A 24,387-nucleotide genomic window follows, 5' to 3' on the forward strand; every position below is an offset into this window, starting at 1 on the left:
TTGTCCATTTACTCCTCTTACAAGACCAGGATGAGGGGGCACACAGGTACATTTTAGGTCCCTGAAGGTTCTTAACTATATCAGGTATTATGACCATGTCATGTTGCCAAGCAACAACCTAGCAACAGGGCTAAAATCACCTGTTTTTAACATTTGTGCACCTATAAAAAGCATCATCCAATTTTATTTCACGATATCTAATTTGTATCCACAAAACATGTATTATATATGACATGTTATGATGCCATCAGGTTACCTGGCAACCACCTAGCAATGGGCTAAAATGAAGAAGCATTGCTGCTCCCACAACACATTATAAAAGCAGCATATCATTTTTATCCCATCACAAGCAGGTCAAACAATATTATAGGAAGTGCATCATCTATATGTTAACATAATGTAACTCCACTGAATTTCACTCATTCTCAATTTATATCCACTTCATGTCAGCTCGTGGATAAGCTGAATATATCATCAGTAAAACAAGTAATTCCAAATAACCTCTAACTCTATTTATGTAACTAAACATCACAAGATTTTTTTTTAGAAAACATTAAATGCACTTATTCAAACTTGCACAAAGAAATTGACTTGCCAACAGACCTGTGGGCAAGCTGGCTGCAGTGGAAGAGGAGCAGGAAAGAGAGGCGTGTATGGCTACTGTTGCTGCTGCAGGTTCACTAGTGGTGGGACGTCCCGTGGTGATGAGAGGCAGCGTCCCCAAGGGAAGAGGCTGGCCCCGCTTTAACAGCTGCTTGTGCTCCTGCTGACGAAAGCGTGGGGGCACCTCTCTGGGCGGGTAGCGCTGCTGGAGCGGAGTCTGGGACTGCTGTGCTGTCTGCGGCTGACCTCCGGAGGGGATGCGCTTGCCATTTCCATTGCTTGGGGGTACAGATGGGATGGCACTGGGGTTGACGGGGGGAAGAGGAGGGCTGGGGTTGAGCTTGGTAGAGTCTGGCACTGATGAAATGGGTGGGGATAAGTAACAACAAAAAAACAGAAATGCAGGGATGAGGAAGGGTAAAGCAGAGCTGTTGAGAACACACGAGTACTAAAATACTATATGATTAGTTGCAAATGGACTGGTCCATATTCCAAATAAATAAATAAATAAAATCACTTGCTAGAGACTGTTTTATTTGACCTATAATGATATCTGACACATAACACATTTAAAGAAAACTAAAAGGAACTGCTGGATACTGCCCTCTTCCTCCATAAATTACTGTCAGTAATTCATTTTAAATGTTTTCTGTAAAGCTACTGTGGTTAAGCATTTCCTTCACTGACTCTTTTCAAAGCCCTGGATACTTTTGGAAGATTTCCATGAAGTTAAATTCAGAAAGGCTAAAGGAGCAGAAATCTATAAATGCACAAGATTTACTCAAGGCAGTGGTCAGTCCAAACAGATGGTTGTTCTTTGCAGAACCACAGGACTGTAATAACCTCGGGGTGGCACTATAAAAGAAAAAATGATGACTTTAGAGATGGCCAAGACACCCAACTCTCTCACAGCCTGTCATGGTGCCGGTTCACAGATTATATGTGTTGAAGAGGTCAAGTACCAGAAAATGGACTTAGACCTGCCTGCTACATTATTGTGGGCTATTGTCTCCATCAGGACGGTGCTGTAAAGAGCGCTGAGCACCATCAACATAAGCTGTTCATGGTTTGTGGCAGGTTATGGCCCCTGAAATGATCACCTCTCAGCGCTCTACAAAAGCTGTTAGTTATTAACTGCTTGCACGGCTGCTGAAGCCAAGTGCTCTTATCCAACTAGCTTTAGTTACCCTTAGCAACAGAGTGCGAGGCTCTCTCTGCTCTGACCAGCCATTTCTCATGGTCAAAGCCCTGCAGGGTTTCATATGAGCAGCCAAGCCTCAGAACTGCACACAATTTAAAAAACCTCCAATAACATTTATTCATGCATTCGTATTTTTATTGTTTTCAATTGAGGGACATTAAAAGTTGTGAACAAAACATTGGTATATCATCACTATAAAACCGGTGTGTTACAAAAGAAAATTAAACTCCAATAGTCACTCTCTTCATCCCCAGAGGAAAATATCTAGCCTCTCTGCAGCTTAAATGCATCATCATATCTACCATCTTGGTGTCAACTGTTGCATGCAGCTACCAGGCTAATGTGCACTTGAGACGTTTTATTGGAAAAAACATACCACTAAGGATCGTGAGAGCATCTACTATGTATTAAAAAAAAAAAAAAAAATGCAACCACTGTGAAGCCTCCAGTTTAGTTTTACGTTGTCACAATCTTCATTTCCTAGAGACAGAAGGGTAAAGGGCCAAGTTAAGGCTAGCAAGCTTAATCCATATGCTGGATGGGTGCAACGCATATATGATGCTTGCCAATTAGTGAGAAGTAACAGACTAACAAATTACCAGAATTTCACAAAACTGGAGTGCAAACTCACTGGATTGGTTGCATCTTATAGAGAGTTGTGTTACCGGTGAGATCATTTGATTAAAATGCTGCAAAAACCCCCAGCACTACAAACATGTAAGGAAGTCAAGAAGTGACTTGACCTACTGGTAAAGGGTCTAAGACTACAATCAACTACAGCTCCAGATATCGCCACGCCTGTCAATCAAAGAGGCGATTTGCTCTCATCTTTAAGCTTTCACAAAACACAAACAATGAGTTAAAATATTTATTCCCATTATAGAGGTTATAAAGGGAGAAATTAGCTACAGTGACCAAAACTGTGTTTTTGCCACATGCAGGTTTTAGTACTTTTGGGGTAAGACAAAAAAATGTGAAGATGTAAAGCTTAATAATGGGTGATGCATCCCTTGTTTGTTCATCACTACATAATCACACCTCTCTAAAATATATACACTGAAATAAGAGTTGTTGCTATAAAAAACACAGCTGCTATAACCGACAAGTTCCACTTGTCAAACATCAGAGCCGTGAAGTCCAAAACACCCCCAGGATGCTAATTTACAGTCGCTGAATTTGGAAATAGGCGGTCGGAAGCCACCACTAAATCAAACATGTTGGTCAGCTTGGGGTCACGGAACTGCTCCAGAATGAGATGGATCATGAGACACAAAGCGCACTGGATAATCTCCTCAGCACATTTTATTACATAATAAAATAAGCTGGTAAACTAGAATGCAAACAGGATGCAAAAAAAAAAAAAAAGTTCTTAAGAGCTACACATACTGTACAAGAGCAGACCCCCAAACACCAGCTGACTGGACATAATGTGCACTGAGCCACAATGGCATTTGAGCTCTTGCTGCGGGGGAAGGGGGTCTTTAAAAACCACCAACCAGAAGAAAAAGAAAATCTTTGTGCTGCGGCCTAACTGTATTATAAAGAGCGGGGCCTTGCGATTGGCTGACAAAATGAGTGTGTGCAAGGCAGCAGTGAATAACTTGCACACATGCGGCTAGTCCGGCATCACACACAAAAACAGAGTTATGTAATGCTGAGGCCCACACAGAGGGGAGAGGGCGAGATGGTGTCGTGGAAGCACACTCAGCCTTGTAAATACCCACAGACATGTTCGCTCACACGTCACAAACGGCAACATTTTTCTGTGCACGTTTGTTTGTATATATATGTGTGTGTGTGTGTGTGTGTGTGTGTGTGTGTGTGTGTGTGTGTGTGTCATAGTATGATCCAGTTTCACCCAAATCTGTCTGAGTGTCTCCCTCTCCCTGCAGCTCAGCAATGTTGCGGGTGGAGGGTGGGGGGGTGGAACGCTCTAGTGCTGGAGCTCGCCTCTCATCAGATCTCTCTACATCTGCTCCATTTCCTCTTCATTCTTTATCCCTCCCCACCTTCCTGTGCTCCCCTCTCCCTTTCTCCTTCACTCCCAGTGATCTACCATTATCCTCTTGTCATTATTACTGTATTAAAGGCGGCAGATGGACACGATAATTCCTGCCCAATTCTACCCGCTGAGTTTAAGAGGTGATTTCCTCTTAAAAAAAACAGAAGACTGTTGTAGGTTATGCCACAATGTGCAATCATAGTTATGAACGTGAGCGTTACACAGTTGGGACTCCATGATGTGACGTAGATTCTTCTGGAAGCTGAAGAGGGGGGAGAGCTGGCTGCTCTTTTAGCCAATCAGAGGGAGGAAACGAGGAGGGGACAGGGGAGGGAGGGAGAGCCAGCGAACGAGAGAATCGACATTCGGGAGGAAGGGAAGGAGGCAGGGAGCGAGGATAAGTGATGAAGAGTGTAGTGTGTGTAAGAAAGTCTCCACCCCCTCATGCACTCCTCTGTTAGCTCGAGTCTCACTGCCCGAAATCAACTTGGGTCCAAATCCGCTTACAACTGGATCACCACTTGCCGGTGCTGCTATGGTTTCTTCAGATTGCATGAGCGACACAAGTCCTCCAAATTCAGTTATCCTGATAAACTGATGATTTAATGTAAAAATATCCTTTTATTCTCAATTAAAATTCAGAGACTGATCAAGGCAGGGCTTAATAAATGTTTCTGGCAGGTGTGGTGTACAGTGCTTGTATCTCAGGCAGTACTTAGCAGCGAAACAGTGAAATAGAGTAAGAAGAGACGAGACCGACTCCTGCTGACAGCCTGTTTGCAATAACAGAGTCCTCAGCTGTGCCACTGCACAGGAGAATTCCCACTTCATCAAAGATGCACATCAAGCCTTGGCCTTGGGGCTGTGTGTGCTTCATGCAGAGGAAGACATCCCATTTTCTATTTTAAAAGGGGTCTTAATTTCCTCAGAAACAATGATAGTATGCTTGCCTGGCTGTTTAAGAGCTAGAGGTTGTGGGCTGGCTGGTTAGGATTTTCTGGGGATATATTAAAAGAGTTGGAAGAAGGTGGAGGAGAAAGAGAGTGAAAAGCACTGGCAATCTCTCTGAGTGGAAGGAGAAAAAAAAAAAAAAAAAAGGTCTGTGACCTTGCAGACAAAGGATACTTCTGTGCAGGTGCTTGGATAGCAATGTGCAGAAGAACTGAAGACTGGCGAATGCAAGTACTCATCACAAGGTAAGAAAGCTTTAAAACTGTCCTAACAACATATGATGAATGTTTCCAAATGATGTTCCTCTGAGTCACAAACCAATTTTCAAAAACATCATTAATATATTAACAGCCTGTACAATATCTACACGTTTATATTAAATACTATCAGTATTCTTCTCCCCTATATGTATAATAATAGCATGCTAATAATCATGCTCACTGCTCTGTTCCTTCATTGAAGTGGTTCGTCTCGCTCTTGGACAGAGTACATACTGAAATGCAAGCCTTCTATAACTGAGCCTTTAATCCCACAAGTTAAGGCATGAATGGAGCTTTATAAACTAGCTAAAGAAAATCTCGCTGCTGTAAACAGGATTGCCGTTTGCTTATTGTCCAGTATTTTACATGTGTTAAATCTAACAGCCAGGCCTTTTCGTGAATAAGAGTGAAATCCTGTGTGATGCCTTTGCATCGTTTGCTTCCAAACTGTCACAGCACACCACTTTAATGGAAGTGAAATAGAAGGAAACACACACGCTGCCTATTTCTAGAAAAACGTAGCAGAAAGAGCGAATCGTGAGCGAGGAACGGCGGCATGTCTTTGAGGCTCTCCGTCTCATTTTTCCTGTGGGCTTTAAAATGTGAGCAGCGAGCCTCACAAGAGAGAAGATTAAAGGGTTTAATTAGAAGTGAATAAATACGACACGGTAGTTAAGAGGGAAACCCGTCGCCACATTACATTCCACACGGAGAAAAATGCTGTTTTAAAAAAAAATAAATAAAAAAATAAAAAATAAAAAATAATAATAATAATAATAATAATAATAAGATTTTTTTAAAAAAATTTAATATCTGACAGCACAGTGCAGAGAACGCAAGGCTGTGAAGGTGAAAGCGTTAATCAAATGGTAACTATGGATCTGAATATATAATCTCAGCATCGACATTCACTTCCAGCTCTTAAGTGTTTCTATCCAGACCTACTCTCCACCTGCAGAAGAGCTCCACAGGTTGAAGTAGGGGGGCTCTCAGAAGACAAAACAGCTTTTGTGCCAGCAGCTGCAGGCAGCCCAGATTCCAGCGTGTTATGATTTACAGGAACCGAAGTGTGAAAGACAGTGGAACGTCCTGTCCTCCTGACCTGGGCAGCCCCTGCTGAGCCCGAAAAATGGTTCGGTCTCAAATAACAGCGTCAAACTGAAACTGCAACAAAGAAATGCCACTTGGCACTTATGTTACAAGTATCTGTTTCACCACATTCAGGGGGTGAAAATGCTTAATTTGTCAAACACATTCTAGACATTTTTGTTTGCCACAGACTTGACCTTTGCAACTTCTCCAATAAAGCTTCCCTTCAGATTGCAGCTCACTAACCAACCAGTCTGGCCTTTAATTCCACATCCACTTTTTGACAGGCTAAACTCAGTGTGTGGGTATATTTCAAGAAAAGACACACACACACAAAAAAAAGATCACACGTGAATTATATAGCACACAAGTGTTTTATCAAAGACCCTTTCACATCTGAGTGTTGCTAATTAAATTGTACCGTAATGTCAAAACCCAAGCCCATCTGTCAGTTGTCATAAATATAATGGCTCAAGTGACAATATGCAATGACAACAGGCTCATATGCACAATTTATGGCGTAAATGCAGCTGAACACAGCTGTTACTTGTGTAGTTCCTGAAAGTGCAGCTTATCATTACCAATACTGCATTCATTTAAGCTGTGCTCCTCGGAATAAGACATGCAGAAGAGGCGGTGACACCGTCGACAGCAGGCACAGTGGTATAAATTCCCCCCTGATCGCACCACAATTTATGACTCTCTAGCACAAAGCGCTGGGCGTAATTAAGCGAATGTGAAACGGCAAATTAATCTGTTATGAAATTACTGCCACGACACTACTTTGTAATAATGTTATCTTTTATTGCACTATGTAAATGTGCGCCTTGATGTGCATGCATGTTGTCCCCCGTCTCTGATAGGGACAAAAATGCACAGCATGGATAGGCACACAATAGCTCATTAACCCCTAGAAATGAACTCTAGAGTTGCTTGTTGATGGCGGATGTGCACAATGCTTATTACTAATAGACTCATCTATTATTTTTCTTTATAGGGTGCGTCGCTGACACCATGAGTGCTGCCCAGCACACACTGTGATAAAGCTCTCTGTGATACTCACATCACAGCGTTGCTGCCATGCTTCATGGCTTCCCCACACCATTAAAGCTGTTTGAGCATCTTTAGTTTAAAAAAAATATTTACATGCCAGTACATAAATCCTACACATGTTACACGTGTATGTTTTAGGCTGGTTTCCAGGGGTTATGCAAAATTAATCAATCATACACTAGGACTTTTAAATACTGTAAAATAGAGCAATAGATATAGAGAGAGACATATAGATCTCTCTCTCTCTAATATCTCTTTTCTCTATATATCTATATGTGATGCCTTCTTGAAAGTATAAAAATAGTGATTTCTGTGACTGATATTAGATACCGAAATGGTGTGGATATGCTAAAATACAATTCATTAATTCTCTTTGTTTTTCTAAAATCAACGAGAATATGCACTTATATGTCACATGTCCAAAATGGCAGACAAGTTAAGGTCATGTGGTTGGTGGTCACGGGTCTGAAAAACCTGCTGTCCACAGGTTGCAGATAACCAGGGTTCAGGGTGGCTTATCATGGAATCACAGGGGAGAATCAAATTCTGATGACTGGCAGAAAATCTTAGTGGACTTTATCTGCTCCTGATTTTATGATAATGACGTGGAAATACATGTCCTTTATGGTCTTATTTTTTGGGAAAGAGGGGGGAGGTAACCAAGTGTTTCAATCCCTTTTAATAAACTACAAAACACATGGTAAACTAATCTAATATAAACATCCTTTGCTGCACATACATTTTGTGCATAAAAATAATTCTGCTTGTTCATAATCAGCAGATGTGTTCTGAAAAGCTATGCTAGTTATGTTAGTTTGTCATGTACCTCACAGCTAAACATACTGCTGACCAAGTACACTCTCATGGCAACTGCACCCCCTGAGTGCAGCAAGCACCTCCAACTGATCGGAGTGCTCCGGTGCACCACAAAAAGCTACTCAGTGAAAGCTCCAGCACCACAATGAAAACTCCAAGGTGCTATTTCAGCCTCTAAACTCCTGAGACCAAAATCCAAGAATCCTTATCCATGCAGGGTTCACCCTGCAACCATCAGGATCCAAGGATCCATTTGCAAATGGGACCTGTGAAGGAGTCAGACACCTCAACCCAACAGATCACAGCTGGTTTGGTGGTGATGTTTTTGATATCGTGGCTGATTGGGGACTATGGCATCATAAATGCTCGCATTTGGTTCTCATTTTTCAAAATCATAGAATTTGCCTACAAGTGGACAGACCAGCTTTTCAAGCAGTCTCAGCCCAGATATTTTATTGTGTTTGGTCAACTGACAGCTTATACTCCAACCCTGAAACGTCCAAACAGGCAATCACACTAGATTGTTTTAACTGAACCTATTGTGAAATTATTGTATCTGGAGGTAAATGTGATACATTTAGTTAACAAATGTTACAGCACTTTCAGGGATGCTGAAGCAAAGGAGTCTGTAGTAGCTGTGATATAAAACCATATGCGTAACAGTGGATTTGCACAGACACAGAGCATATATATGCTGTTTGTGTTTGCAGGGCACATTAGGAGACTGTAAGAGTGAGAGTGAGAGTGTGTGTGTGTGTGTGTGTGTGTGTGTGTGTCATAAAAGTGAGCCAGTAGAAAGGGGCCCCTCAGCTGTGCCGGCAAACAGGAAACTGGAGTGCATTCTCACAGTTTCACATAGCTCGGCCCGTTTTTGTGTGTTCTCAAACACGGTTTTCCTGCACTCTCCCAAATCAACCAGAGGCACCAGCCGCCTCCCTACATTTCACACAAATAAAAACCACAACAATTTCTTCCATCTCTGTTCCTTACAGCCCACCTTTTTCTCTCCTTCTTCTTTCTCTGGTCCCAGGGCGGGCCTCAGTGCTAGACCAGACAGGAGGTGGTGTAGTGTTACTATGGCGCTTGGGGTCTTCCTGGAAATCTCCTGTGTATGAATGCCTGTTTATTCAGCCTCCGCACTAGCCCTGCTCTCCTAATTAGCTCCAACTGTACCTAGCACTAGTATCAGACACAATCTGCCTCTTTTAGTTGATTAGTCAATTAAGATTCATGGTGTCTTTCAGGAAAAAGACAGCTGTTTCAGCCCTTTTTCACAATCTTTTCCAGTCATTAATAGATAATAACTGCAGTGCCTCGTTAACTGCCACAGTAATATTGAGGTAAAGACAATCTATAATCTGTGTGATCTTCTTCAGAAATGATCAACATGAGCACAGTGCAACACAAAAATATGTAAAAGGTGCTAAAGAGTCAAGTGTGATAATAGAAAAGCCTGTTATAAATAGTGAATTTGTGAATTTTAGATCTGGTACTTAATAGGGGTTAAGATAAAGAGTTGACGTGTCAAACAAATACTATGAAAAGAAACAAAAGAAAGTTAAGCCAACTTCCTATTTTTTAGCCACCAACACTGACATCTTTGGCCATACAAGAGACACTCACTAATAACTGGGGATCTATTCTCTTTCTACCCTTCAGGCCATCCTGTCAGCATCTTTGAGCAGTTCTAATCAGATTTCCCCCTGCCTATCCCTCATGACACATTAAGTCCCTCTCCCATCTGCTTGCTCATGCCGACATGAAGATCTGCTTCCAGGCTAACTGACTGTCCACCACATCCTACCTGCTTCCCTCTGACTGTTAAAACCACTGGCTTGGGGAGACAGTGAAGAGAGTGGGTGTGTAGCTGCCACAAAACAGGAGTTAAAACCTGCAAGCTAAGTGCAGTCTTCACTACAAAACTACATTTCTAGGCATTTTTATTCAGATGGTTTATTTGTTGGGTTTTTTTCTCCTTCAGATTTTCTTCCTCTCCTCTACCCTCTGAGGTAAGCCTGAGGACCCCTATGTGGAGGCTTTGGGAGGAGATGCACCATTCCCATGCTTCTTATTAGGTAGTAGGTATTAGGCTCAGGTAGTACAGCAGAGCTGGCGGCCAGTAATGTTTTCAGTTGCAATATCTTTTTAAACTTTAACAAAAGCAAATCCTTCATAATCAACAGCATAGCAATGAGCTGAGAACAAACTGACGCCTAGTGGCAAAAAGGCAGAACTGCATATACTGTGTGGTTCCCCTTCTGACAACAATGTAACACCCTCACACAGTCAGTGTCCTTCCTGCTATCACAAGATATCACACAGACTCGCAGCAAAGGTCTACACTGACAACTCCAGTATTAGAACATGCATAACAGACGCTCCTTTTATTCTGTGGTAAAGAAATCAAATGAGTCTTTCTTTGATGTTGCACATCAATTGTACAAAATACAAGCAGCAACAACTCACCTTTGGTAATCTGCTCTGTGGCCTGAAAAAACAACAAACAAACAAGTTAACAACAGATCAAACTTAAAATGACAAGATAAACATGTAATGCATTCCATGTAAGATCCAGAAAACAGTATGTGGTTTTGCATGAAATAATTTTTAACATTTTTGCTCATGATCCACACAACAGTAATGAAGCAAACTAGTCAGGGCAATGCTAAGGGACAGGTAGTACTCGTGTATTTAAACACTAAATTGATTAACGCTCGACACATTTAAGGGCTCAAAACAAGATTTAGTTTGCCGTGGTTTGACTGCTGGTACTCGCCTCATTGCAAGACGGTGGAGTTAAGTCCATCTGACAGATGAGGAACTGATTATTGCTGTGTTATTTAATTGAATAGTGTACACTGTATTATTTATTAAGTTAATGAGGGAAAACTAGCCTGTAGCTTGTACTTTTTCCAGCACTAGCAAAAAAAAAAGAAGCTCAAAGACACACAGCAAGCACAACAGATCGCTAGAAGAGGACTTAAGGTTAGGGGATATGAATATATAAATGTGCTGACATAGGAGCTCTATACACCGAAAACACTTATAATGTAGAGCTGTGCCTGCCCTTGTACTACATAGCATACTAGCATCTAAAATACTGCAAATGCCAACAAGCTTGTTCTTTTCACCATAGAATAATCTGTAATTATTTATGATTGCTTTAGTCTATAAAATGTAGAAATTTTATCCTAAAATTACAATTAGAACTAACAAAAATTATTTTCTGTGTAACCAAAACAAACAGCGCAACAGGTCAAATGTTGCTTGACCAGTATTTTAGCATCTAAAATACTGCAAATGCCAACAAGCTTGTTCTTTTCACCATAGAATAATCTGTAATTATTTATGATTGCTTTAGTCTATAAAATGTAGAAATTTTATCCTAAAATTACAATTAGAACTAACAAAAATTATTTTCTGTGTAACCAAAACAAACAGCGCAACAGGTCAAATGTTGCTTGACCTGTTACGTTTGTAGTCGTAATGGAGACTACAAACAAAGAGGGGTCCCTGCATTAAACACAAAGTTAACTGGAAACTGGTTAAAAATAAAACATTAATAATTATAAAATCACTCCAATCTCTACCCAAAATCCAGCTGACTGCCAGTAACTGCTGCAATTATCTGGAGTTTACAGTATCTTATCATGCTGGATATGATAAAGAACAGGAAGGAACAATTACAGCAACATGATAAAAGCATGTGGGTTTCAAAAACCCTCTGCAAGCCTACCTTTTTTTGAGCAGCCTCTTTCTTTTTCTTCTCGTCTTGTTTTTTCTTTTTCTTATCTTCCATCAAATGGTTCTCTTCTCGTATTTTTGCTTCTTTTCACAGCTTAAATAAAAAGAGATGGAGAGAGATGGACAAGGTTTTACCCCAAGAACCAGTCAAAAAGAGGAGTACTTTGGCTCAGCAGGGTGAACACAGATGAAAGTGATTTCTTGACATTTTCTTTTCAGCTGAATGGTTCATTTTATCAGTCTTCAAACTGAAATCAGTGTGTCAGTAGCTGCGTTTGTAACACGTGACATATGAGGACTAGTAACACACTGAAATCACTGTCAGCTGAGGTGAATAGTTTTGATTATCGTCAACTCCAAAATCCAAATCCAATCAACATCTGTTCAGGATCTTTCAGAACAATCCCAATCCAATCAGGGTTAACTGCAACCCACAGCACTCAAAATGATCCACTGCCAAAGTTCTAATAGTACCTACTCAGCCCAACCTGGTTTCAGTCGTTTTCTAATACAATTGTGCATGGGGTCATTACAGCAATGTGGCTGAAAGAAATGCGACGTCATTTGGATAGGAAAAACAAAAAAAAAACAACAAAAAAAACCACAAAATCAATATGGTGGATGTCGAGGTTATAGTATACCTGCTCCTCAGTTTATGGCTTTTTCTCAGACTCAGGGACATTTCTCATATACTCGGGTTTGAAAAACTGAAGTTTTGATTTTCATGAAGCAGCCGCTCTCATGACACATTGAGTGACGCCACTAACTAGCCAATTGGTGGCGTGCTGTCTGTTAACATCACAGAACCCCAGCTGAGTAGGTACTAAACAAGCACCTGGTACCAAGTACTCCAACCTAATGTAAAAACCCTAAAAACCAAAAGTCTTGTCATTTAGCTTCAGCTGACTAAATATCATAAGATTATAACAGAATAAATATAAAGTTCATTCACTTGACTTAAGTGTAAAAGTTTGTTGTGTTTTTATAGGTAAGAGTTACTCGGCACGTTTACAGATTGTTTTATTTCTCTTGATATCAAATGCGAAATGTGTCCATATGTCCACTCTTCTCTTCTTTCTTGCAGTTTTATGAGAAAGAGAGCATGGGAGCTGGCTGCCACCCTGTTTATTTGGATAGATCAAATTTCCCTTCTAACCTTACTGCACAAAAAGATTGCTTCTGATTGGATCACTTTCAAACTCATCCCACCTTTCTAAACAATTTAATTTGTTAATTTGTAACTCTGATTTGATCTAGTCTCTCCAGAACACTTCCATCTTGTTTTTATTCATCACTGTTTTTGTACTCGTTCATTGGTTTTTATTTAGTCATCGTCTTGCTTCTGTTAGGAAAAAAAAAAAAAAAAAAAAAAGGCTGACAAAAACTATCACAGAAATTACTGGTCAATGAAATTAAGACTGGACCCATGTCCATGGCACTTGTTTTGGTGGTAAACATGAGGCAGGTGTTTGTGAGTGACTCGTCCACAATCACCAGACGTAAGATTGTGGGTTTATTTCACATTCCACTTCTAAGCAGCATATTTCTTTAACTGTGCAAAGATGTGTGCATGCTTTTTTCAGTTGTCTTTAGGTTTTTTTCTGGAAGCTATTAGGGAGGCATTGTGGGTTTATTATGTTGGTGCTCTTAAGTTGAGCCTGCCGCTCTTTAGTCTACACACTCTACAAGACCAACAGATTCTAACACAAATAATGTGTTGGCACTACATCGAAACAAAAATCTCAAAACCTCGGGTTGTACCCTGCACTTTCAGTTTACGGTCTTGAGGATTTAAATGTCGACAACTCAAGCTGAAAACTATCCGACAATGGCCTATTGTTTCACACTAGTTCGGTGGCCTTTTCAAAGCATGGCTGAGTGAAACAGGATGGAAATGTGCACTCATTTCATTTCAACTTTCCTGATTCCTTAGGTCCCCAGCAACACACCCAGCAAGTGTCAAGATCATCAGATAAACGGCTGGTATGAAAAAGCAAAGATGACACTGACACACAGACATACACACAGAGATTGCTTCATTTCTTATGAGCTACAAAAGCATCCAGCATCTATATCCAGCCTACACTAAGAAATGAATAAATAAATTACAGCTAGAAACAGTGTTTTAAAAAAGGACATAGTAAAAATAAATTACCCTGGGAAAAAAAAAAAAATCATATATACATTTGAAAGTCAAGTTGCTTGAACCACAAATGTGAAACTGCACATAAAACCTTCAGCTTTTTTTCCCCCTGCCAAGCCTAAGCTGCTGCAGGCGACAGCGATATGAGCCACTGCCTGGCAACAAGCACTCCCCAAGGCCCGAGGTGAGCAGTCAGGTGGAGATAGAATGCGCCCTGAAGTGCTGACAGTGCTGACATTAGTCTGGTTGTAGAAGTTCAACAATAGGACTTCAAAAAAAGAAAAGAAAAGAAAAAAAAGAAAGAAGAAAGATGAGCTTGGGCAAGTAACACATAAGTTTCCAATTAAGAAGCTAAGTGAGGATTTTAAAGCATGTCTTTAAACCATGGGTTCAAGAGTACTTCGTAACTATAAAAATGACTTGCTTATTGCCTTTACTGAATGTTTTTTTTCCTTAACCTCTATGTCACAAAAAAAAGTACCAAAACATAGAAAAACAACAACCACAGTGCCGGAGATTATACCTAGGTATGTAATTGTGAAACACAGGTTTTCTGAGCTCCCTTTCAAATATTGTTTGACAACAAAACTTTCTTCCCTTTCATAACAGAGAGAAGAGAACTGCTGTCTCATCTCACTTCAGAGATCTGCATTTTTTTTTAAACCACAGCAGCCACAAGTGAAATAGAAGGAGCTGCTGTGAACATTTTTTATATTTAAAGAGAGAAAAAAAAAGGGAGTACATTTGTCTTGTCAACAGCAGCCTTCAAAAACATCCTGCGATTAGGTAACAGCACACACTTTAATGAGCTGAACCTCAATATCATGCAATTTTTATAAACTCAATTGCCAACAACTTCAATAATATCACTCAATCAGTTCAACACATGCCCTTAGCTGACTCTGAGGCAGACAGGCTGTGTCCAAAGAGCAGCAACAAGAAGGCCCCGTATTATAAACTGTAGCTCAGATTGTGAGCCTGACCAAAACATGCAAACACAGAGCTCCCATAAACTTGGCTACTAATTCATAACTGTAATCACGTAATTTTTTTCTCTAACTGGCTGATACGGAACCTGCTGAGTGCAGCTGCCGAGCTAAATTTAGCAGGTGCTGCTTGTTTCAAAGGCATCAGTGGGACTTGTGTCACGTAGGATCACGGGAGAAGGGAAATGCTCCAGTTAATGTGAGCTGGTGTCAGCCACCGACCCACATGAGGAGCAGAGCGAAGCGTCAAAATAAAGTAAGTAAGAAACATTTGGTCCCTAAGCAGGATGAAGGGAGTCTCCCTCAATGAGAGCTGTCGCTTAGCATCTTGGGCTACGCGACAGCTAATCGCGTAGCCCAATCACGTAGCCAAAACGGAGAGAAAACTAATCGTTTTCTCTCCGTTTTGGCCTCCCGTCCACACTGAGACTGCGTTTTCCCCGAAGTAAAACGCAGCGGTTTTGACTTGTGCGTCGCAGCGTGGACAGCGAAAACTGAGACTTTCTAAAACGATGATGCGTGTTAGTCATGTGATGCAGTCATGTGACCAATTAAACTAAGATAGAGTCATTAAACTAAGATTCAGAGTCAATTCTCACCATAGGTGTGAATGTGAACATGAATGGTTGTCTCTGGGTGTCAGCTCTGTAACAGACCTGTAACCGGTCTAGGGTGACCTGCGACTTTAATGTGGGCTAAATAATATTTGTATTTGATTCACTGCTGAATTTGTAAGTTTGCTCACTTACAAAGATATGAATGGTCTGTAATTTTGAAAACATATCCTCCAAGGGTTACAAAGTGGTAAGATGTTTCTTGTAGTTGGTCACCATGTTTGCACATATCTCCAGGTGGATTTTGGACCACTCCTCAAGTCCTTTATCTTTCTTGACTGCTGCTCAGAAACTAAAAGCTTCAGCCACCTCCACAGATTTTCTATAGGACTGAAGTCTGGTGACTGGCTAGGTCACACCATGACCTTAATGTGCTTCTTCTTTTGCCACTTGTTTCTGACCTTGGCTGTATGTTTTTTGGTCATTGTCATGCTGCAAAGGAAGGAGGTTCTCATTGAAGATTTTAATGGTACATGGCAACGTCTACTGGCCCCTCAATGTATTGAAGTTGTCTTTTACCCTTAGCAGAACCCCCTCCCCCCAAAGTATAATGTTCCCACCTCCATGCTTGACTCTGCATGGTGTTCTTTGGGTCATGCCTAGCATTTCTCTTCCTCCAAACATGTCAGGTTGAGTTGATGCCAAAGAGATCGAGTTTGATTTCTGATGGTCTTTTTATATTTCTTCCATTTCCGAATAATCCTAGCATCAATTATCGACTTCTGACCAAGCTTCTTGGTGCAGCCCTCCAGCCTTGAAGAAGTCTACAATCTTATCCCTGCTGTCCTTTGACAGCTCATTGGTCTTGGTCATGGAGTTGGAGAGGTTGAAATGGAAGAAAATTATTCTATGGACAGGTGTGCTTTATGCACATCACAAGTTGAGATCAGGACTATCTGTAATTAAGTGACTGATTGACTGCTTGTAATCTGTGTGCCACATAATTTAGATGTAATGTGCTTTTTCCCCTACATTTATGATTGATATTCATTATCTCTCCATTTAAAACTACCTACAAATTACAAACTGTTCATTTCTTTGCAAGTCAGCAAAGTTACAAATTTGGCAGGGGATCAGATCATTATTTCCCGCACTTTACATTACATAACATTAATCACAGGATGTACAGATATTTCGTTAATGTTACTATGACCAAACAACTCTTTCTCCTCATCTCTGTAAGTACATAAATTCTTTGTGTAGATGTATGCACTTTGACTACGAGAGCTATCTGGAGATCCGGGGATGAAATATGGAGCATCTTGAAAACTTCTCTCTCTCTCATCTATTTCCATGCTGCAGCAGCTGATCCTGAACAAATTGGGAACTGCCTAAAATCTTTGAAACTTGATTTTCTTTACATTGGAATAACATTTTTTTTTACCCCACTTACTTTTGAGATCTTTAAAAAAATTAAATAAAAAAAATCACAGGTATCCACAAACTTATTCCCCATGATGACCCCTGAACCTGGTAAATCAACAACAAAAACAACAGCAATATTAAGCAATGAGATCAACAGACCCTAGAAGTCAATTCAGGTTCCACTTGTCACTGCTTAAAGAGACTGCAATTACTCACCTAATCTGAAACACCTGATCCTAATTTTAGGGATTTGAAGGTGTGAAACTAGTCTGTGTATACCAACTTCTTTCAATGTGACTTATCAAATATTTCTTTATTACTGTTCATTTGAATGAAGAAAATGAACAGTGATTTTAAGTCTCTGTTAGTGTATAGCACCTTTCTTAATAGGCACTGATTCAATGAAGATCTGGGTCAAATAAATCACAAAAAAGCAGTCTTAATGGGATGTACTTTTAACAACTGTGCAACACGAATATGCTATGAATCTGTAGTGGCAAAGCACTGCTCATAATAAGGACACCGTTCAATAAGCTCAGCTCTGTTGTGGAATTACACCCTCCTGTCAGAACAACAGGATTAGAGCTTGGTGTCCCTCTTAAAACCAGACACATACACTCAGACACAAAAAAGGCAACACACACTGCACATAGACCAAGGGCAGTCTAACAAAAGCAGGTGTAAAACTGGTTGAAAATGTGGAGTGGAGATGGAGAGGAAACTCAATAGATGAACTGTCAAAACTGCACACGCTGCTGCTGTGGATGTGTAAATGCCTCGCTGCCCCTCACTGTACCACTAAAGAGGAGGGGGGTGCTACAAACGATGAGGCAGGCTTGTGCGTTGTGTGTGAGAGTTGGGGGAAGGGGTGCTAGACGGCAGTCACTGGGCACAGAGCCAGGAATGCCATCGCTGCAAGCCAAACAAGAGAACGGCGAGCACTCGGGAGAAGGCTTGCTAACAACCGCAGCAGCAGCAGCCACAGCTATGGCAGCGCGTGTAGCGCCCTCTGCTCGCCTGCACGTCGGGGCGACGCAGCTTTTCAAGCCTGCTGATCAGTCACCGCACTCAGCAGGTTTTCAAATGCAAAAACCTCAAGCGCATCGGAAAGAAAAGAGAGAAAGAAAAAGAGCAACTTTTTGTCAGTACTGCGCTCAGATTGTGTGAAGGTTTAAAATCTGCTGGGTAAGCGCTAACAAAGTCTTTGTGCTCTGCAAAGAGGATTGCACTCTGTAAACTACTTGAAGCTATTCTCAGTGTAGCCATGTTAATGCTTTCTGACCCGGACTAATGACGGAGGAAAAGAGAAACTTGTGCTGCACTCCTGGTGCTATGTAGAGGCCCTAAAATAACTTGTATGGACACACTCCAAAAGCACACAGTGTCAGCTGTGTGCTCCAAAAGTAAAGGGAACACGTTCACAGGGTTAGGGTGCTTGTTGACAATTTCTTCTCTTTTTTCCCCCCCCCAACAGATCAAAGAAAATCCTCAACAAATGCTTCATTAAAATGCAATCATGCAGCTCTGTCACTGTTTCCACATTTGTATTCACAAATCTAAAAAAAATAAAAATTATATAAAGCTGTGTGCAGTAATAGTATGAGTGCAAGGAAGCTCAAATAGCTCCAAGCTACATTAACACTGATTGTTGCAGATTTTTATTTCTGAAAGGGGCAATTAGGAAAACTCTTTCATGCAGCATTTGTCCAGAAAACCCCCCAAAACAGCTACTACTTCAAAATAAAAAAAAAGAAAGGAAAAAAGAACGAAAGAGAACAAGAGGTTGTTTCTTACTGAAAATGACAGAAATAACAGAACCAAGATATGATAATAATTTCCTCTGGGATACATTTCTTAAGAAATTCTTGAACTCAAGCAAACCAAATATGCGTTTTTTGTTTTGTTTTTTTAAAGGGGAGATAAAATTACTCCAAAACATATCTTGCACGACAAAAGTGGAGTTTTGTGTGTGAAATCAATTAACTGCCTTCATAAGGAATCAAGCTCATCATTTCCACTGAAGACTCCAAGTGAGCATCTGATCGCTGACACAGAAAACAATCCGCCAAACCAAATGACATAATCTGGCAAAAGCAACCCCTCATCCCTCCAGTCCAGCTCTAAGCAAAACAACCCATGAAGACTTTTGAACTGAAAGTGAGGCTGTGACCTAAGCTGTATAGTAATCACAGCATTTAGTAGTCTGTTTTTGTTATCAAGCCCCCCTTTGGCGCCTCTCTGTGAATACACACTGCCTCTTTCAGGAGGACTGGGTGCTGACCGGGGGCCCCAAACCTGGCAGGGACAGAAAAGACCTCCAGCCCGCTTCTCTTAACCCTTTGCCAGGTCCAAACACACACTCACACAAATTAAGGACACCAACACATTAGTAAAACAAGCGGGCCTCAAAGCTTGCATCAGTCTGCCCTCTACATGCATCGGGGTACTGGCATCCCCAGCATCAGCCACACACACACTGTCTTCTAATGGGGAGTGTGTGTGTCCCTACAGGATGTCAAGCTGCAAAGAAAGAGCCAGGTACAGATAACTGGTGCATCTTAAGGGTTACACGGGTCTCTGCTGGGAAACAAAGAACTGAGAAGTGATTTCCAACACATATACTGTATAAATTATTGAGCAGTCTGGGAGCAATTTCAACCACAGCCCTGGGGTTATAATCAAAGCATTAAAAGGGGGAGAGTTTTTGCATCTAAAAGTAGGCAGAAAGTGAGGACCAGCAGTTACCAACTATTTAAAAAAGCCGAGCGGATGAGGATGCATGAGGTGCAAGCAGCAGTCCTAGTAAATGGAAACAGAGAGCGGCCGTACGAGGGCATGAGTACAGTAGGTAAAACCCTGGTGGCTAATGCGTTTAAACCCAGTCAGGTGATGCATGCTAGATCCAGCCACCTCTCTGTGCAGCACCGAGCATATTTCGGCTTTAATGCTCGTGTCAACTCTCCTGCACGGCAGCGCAACAACAAGCGTCCCACCAATGTCTGCCAAGCTGCTACACATACGACAACTCGACAGGCGACAACACAGGGCGCCCTTGAATCACCGCAGCTGTGCAGCCACGGCGTTTTAATGACGAGCTAACTCAAGTTAGGAACATACTACGAAGAAAACCTCCGTGCTAACCTCAGCGACCGCGCTAGAAGTTAAAATAAGCTCCAGTGTGCACTCGACAAATGCGATATATACAAAAAGGGGGGTTAAGCAGCACTCGCGGATAAGACAGCACTGATGTCAAAGTGGGCTGAGCTGAAAATATTTTGATTCCCAGCTGCCATGTTTGCTATCGAAACTCGCCACATTCCCCCTCCAACAAGAAACAAAAACGCGACAAGGCACATCTCCGTCGCGGTAAACCTCACGGACTCGGTGATAAATCCTACCGTGAAGCGTTCAGTCGGTTCTCAGCAGCGGCGGAGCCTCTGCAGCCATTTTGTAGTAACTGACCGGAGCAGGAGCTCGAGACGGTTGAATCGGTGGTAACGGGGGAAGGGGGGCGGAGCTCCACCTTGCCATGTGACCTTCAACAACAAAACAAACTGGTCCCACTTCACATCGCTCCGCCCAGGCGTTTCCATGACAACTGCAGCTCCTCCATCACTCCCCTCTCTGTGCTGCTAATACGCTTCAGCTCGCAGCCGTGCGTGGACTCGCCTCCCTTCACCTCCCCTACCTCCCCTTTTCCTCACGGTATACGGTGTAGATTCAACGAAGAAAGTACGCACGTATAAAAGTCAATAAGCTCCGTGTAAAACGTGAACTGTTTGGGGGGATAATAAGAAACATAACAGCGTTTCAGCAGCGCTGGCACCTGCGCTGTGTTTTAACGCCAACAGAGGGCACAGTTTGTTTTACAAACCAGATAGCCTCGTCATAGTCATAATATACATTCGCACTGTGAAGCGGTGAGAGTTTTATTTATTTATATATTTTAATCTTTCTGCTGTTAAAACCAGTTCAGCAGGGAAACGTAACAGATAGCCTTTCTCTGAACATGCAGTACAAATGATATAGGAATGGATGTGTCCAGTTTAAGCAACCAAAGAGAGAAACACTGTGCATCACAGCATTTATCTGAGAGCTACAATTACTAATTACTTTTAAGATTTAAGCTTGTAATAGGTTTGTGAAAATATGCAAAATCTCTTTATGAATTATGTTTTTTTTATGTGCATTTCAGGTTTGTTTTTTGTTTTTTGTTAGTAAGTTTCCAGAGAAGATGGGTGTATTCATCAGGGGTCATAAGAAGGTCATAAGAAGAGTTAAGATAACGTTGTTATAGAGGCATGTAGACATCTCTGTCCGAATAAACATGTGCACCAAATGCAGTCATGCATTCCTTTCCTATGGAAGCTTTTCCCCACTGGAAAAAAAGCCATCCATAACTTGAAATTTGGGGTTGCTATCTCAAACGTTTAACATAATAACTTAAAATTTTAAGCCATTTTCTCAATTTTGAATTATTTTCTCAAAAGTTTGAATCTGTAAGTTGAAAAGTTGAGATATCTAACTTGAAATTTTGACTTGATGGCAATTTATTTGTTTTGGGTTTTGTCTGTTTGTTTGTTTTTTTTGGTGCTCGGGAATCAATCTTCCATATTTTCTGTCCTAAATGCATATGTCTTAGTCTTATCTCAGTTAGGTATAATCTTTTTTTTCACACTTAATACAATAACTTTGGTACTTAACAACCTGTAATGATGAGAAAATTTACCTTGCAAAAAATGTACTTATATAAAGAATTGCAAGACACTCAATGAGATAAACAGCATGTTGTAAAGGGAGGTTTTAATCTGTGTAGACTGTGCAGACTGACAGTACCCGTTTTTAAGAAATAATTGTAAGATTAATAATAATAATTGTTCCTAGTCAATACTGATTGATGTAGTTAAAATAAAGTGATAAAACTACAATGTGCAGTTACATCAGATGTTTTTATTTACTCTATTTCTAAAATTACAGCATGATTTGCTTTCCTCTTTGGGATAAATTCAGCAGGCCTCACTGAACATGTGCGTTTAATATTTAGGGAAATAAAACAATTATGGTTTAATTTGGCTACATGAAAACATCCAAATATTAAGTAAGGCTTTGATTAGATATATAGTTGTAATGCGTAAATCAGGAGAACTTCGAAAGTTTATTATAGACATTATTTTTGAGGTGAATGACAGTGATGATTGATAATACAAATGCACTAGAATATAGATCTAGCATGTGTATGTTGCCAATTTTGAATGTTTTTCTAATACACAGCCAGGATTTTGGTCATTTACTCTGAGAAAGTCCCCGTGTGTGTGACTCAAAGGAAATCTTATGTTTTCCATCAAACTGAAGAGAAACAAATATGACTGGAGTGCCTTCTGAGTCAATTCGTCTCCACTCAGTGAGTCAGTTCTGGGCCTGAATAAATGCCCTCCTATCTCACTTGCAGCCACAAAAGACCACTCCGCTTGAGTATCTGTGGCATCTGAAAAGAGTCTGAAAACATCAAATGGAGAACGCCCACATAAACTAACCATAATTCTGACTACAAAGCAGGTTGATCGCCACCGTGTGCTCACAATTACAGCACCATCTGTACTTGCTGTCAGAGCCATATAGATTACGGTGTCACCCACATCTGGATAATCGCAGAAAAATGCATTACAGTGACGGTGGCAAAACACAATTAGTCAGTCTACGAGATGATCGAGTGCAAGGGGAGTATGTGGAGAGGGAGACACTAATCACACGCCATGGTGATGAATCTTCTGTGTGTCATGGCAGTAGATAATAATCCATCGCCTGAATCCTTTTCCGAGTTTGTGCGTGGTGTGTGTGTGTGAGCATGTATGCATGTGCAAGAGGGGAGATTTCCTTGAACAGCTGCCACAAAAAAAAAAGTTTATGCTCCCTGTGGGAAGATATTCTCACCAATTATTAAATTTAAAATGACTGAACGATTTCTCTAACAGTATACTGTGATCCTGCTTTTATGCCATGCTTGTTCCTCGTACTACTTCCTAAATTTCAGCACAGTGCCATGAAGTCGACATCTGTGATTTGTTATGAAGATGTTTTAACCACTAAAGTATTGTAGATCATAGATTCATCCAATCGCTTTAGTTGCTTACTAAACACGAGATTTGCAGAACTGCTAGCATAACTGCAGAATCAGCAGGAGTGCTAATAATTAATCAGGAATGCTCAGAAAGGGGCGGAAACCTTGAGCATTGCTCAGGGCAGTGGTTCCAAAACTGTACATGGATGGAGGTTATGAAAAATAAGAAGTAAAAAAATACTTTGGTGCACCTTTGAGCAAAATTCATGCTGGATCCTTTATTGCTAAAAAGTTATGGGAAATTGGGGGTAAGCTTTTTTTTCAGCTTCTACAGTGAGGCATGCTGCAAAGTCACTTTAAGTCACTTTACTCTGACATTTGAATACTTCAAGCATGAACCAGTATAAACTTGGCATATCTCAGCGTGGCGTGCAGTGTGTCCTTAAAAAATCTGAGTGAACTGGACAAGCAAAGGAAAAAAGAAGGAGTGACACACCAATAAACTTCTATACTAGATAAAGAGTATCTTAAAGTCATATCCTTAAGAAATACAACAAATTTGAAAGTTTTGGTTCAAACTGTTGTCAGTATCTGTCGTCAGGAGGTCAGGAGAGAGGTTCAACAGTGTGTGTATACAGCCATCTACGAAACACAGTGGAGGCTCTACCATGGTTTGGGGCTGTATTTAACCCAGTGGTATTGAGTATCTTGTCGAAACTGATGGAAGAATGAATGCAGAAAAGTACAGTCATATTGTGATCCATCATGCAATGCATCTGGAATGCATCTGATTGGCAGAATGACAATGGACGATGACCCCAAACACACTGCCGATGCAGTAAAATCATACCTGGATAGAAACACACAGTCCTGCATTATGAGCTCAAGGTTTTAGTTCTGTGTATCACTGCCTGTTTTCAGCTTAGCTTGTTTTTGTCGTGCCATTTTGAGTTTTGTATTCCACCTAAAATCTCCTATGATTTCATTCTCAGTTTTAGATTATCATTATTGTTTATTGTTAACTCCCTGAATCTTAGTTTTCCTGCTCACCTGTGCTGTTGTTGTCTAATCTCCTTTTCTGTGTTGGGGGTTCATTTGTTTTTGATACTTCCTGTTTTACTTTGGTATCTTCTGTCTCTTGTGTCTTGTTTCCAGTTTTGCGTCCCCTGTCTCGTCATCTTGGATTACTTTCAGCTGTGTCTCGTTTCCCTGGTGTTTCCCATATCCCTGATTACCTCATGTATCCATTTAAAGCCTCAGTTTCCCATAGCTCTTTGTCACATTGTAGTGTTGTCTGCTAATGTATTTCCCCTGCTGTTTGTTACTTTGGATTCTTGGATTTGTTTTTAGACTTCTCATTGTTGCATTTTGCATTTGAGTCCATGCCCACACCTATCCATAACAAAATAGAGTTTGTACAATGATTTTCAAGCTCATTGTACAAACTCCGTTTTTGCCTAATGTAATGTATTTCTATTTATTTTTGCCCGTTTCCCATTTCC

General features: G+C 40.8%; 1 protein-coding gene across 8 annotated transcripts in view; it reads right to left on the minus strand.

The window, feature by feature from the left end:
* The window catches only part of tnrc6c1 (trinucleotide repeat containing adaptor 6C1), a 43,103-nt gene extending 22,675 nt beyond the window's left edge, over nucleotides 1-20,428 (minus strand). For 3 of the 8 annotated variants that reach the window (XM_063471711.1, XM_063471710.1, XM_063471706.1), the window contains exons 1-4: nucleotides 20,226-20,426; nucleotides 11,712-11,813; nucleotides 10,442-10,463; nucleotides 604-960 (exon numbers count right to left, since the gene is read on the minus strand). In XM_063471711.1, coding sequence (XP_063327781.1) covers nucleotides 604-960; nucleotides 10,442-10,463; nucleotides 11,712-11,774 — 442 coding nt within the window. In that variant the 5' untranslated portion in view covers nucleotides 11,775-11,813; nucleotides 20,226-20,426. Of the gene's footprint in view, nucleotides 1-603; nucleotides 961-10,441; nucleotides 10,464-11,711; nucleotides 11,814-20,225 lie in introns of all 8 variants that reach the window. The other 5 variants (XM_063471712.1, XM_063471707.1, XM_063471708.1 and 2 more) reach the window with 4 other exon arrangements.
* Nucleotides 20,429-24,387: the final 3,959 nt, after the last annotated feature.

Source organism: Pelmatolapia mariae, linkage group LG4 (genome assembly GCF_036321145.2).
Source record: "Pelmatolapia mariae isolate MD_Pm_ZW linkage group LG4, Pm_UMD_F_2, whole genome shotgun sequence".
Taxonomy (NCBI): Eukaryota; Metazoa; Chordata; class Actinopteri; order Cichliformes; family Cichlidae; genus Pelmatolapia; species Pelmatolapia mariae.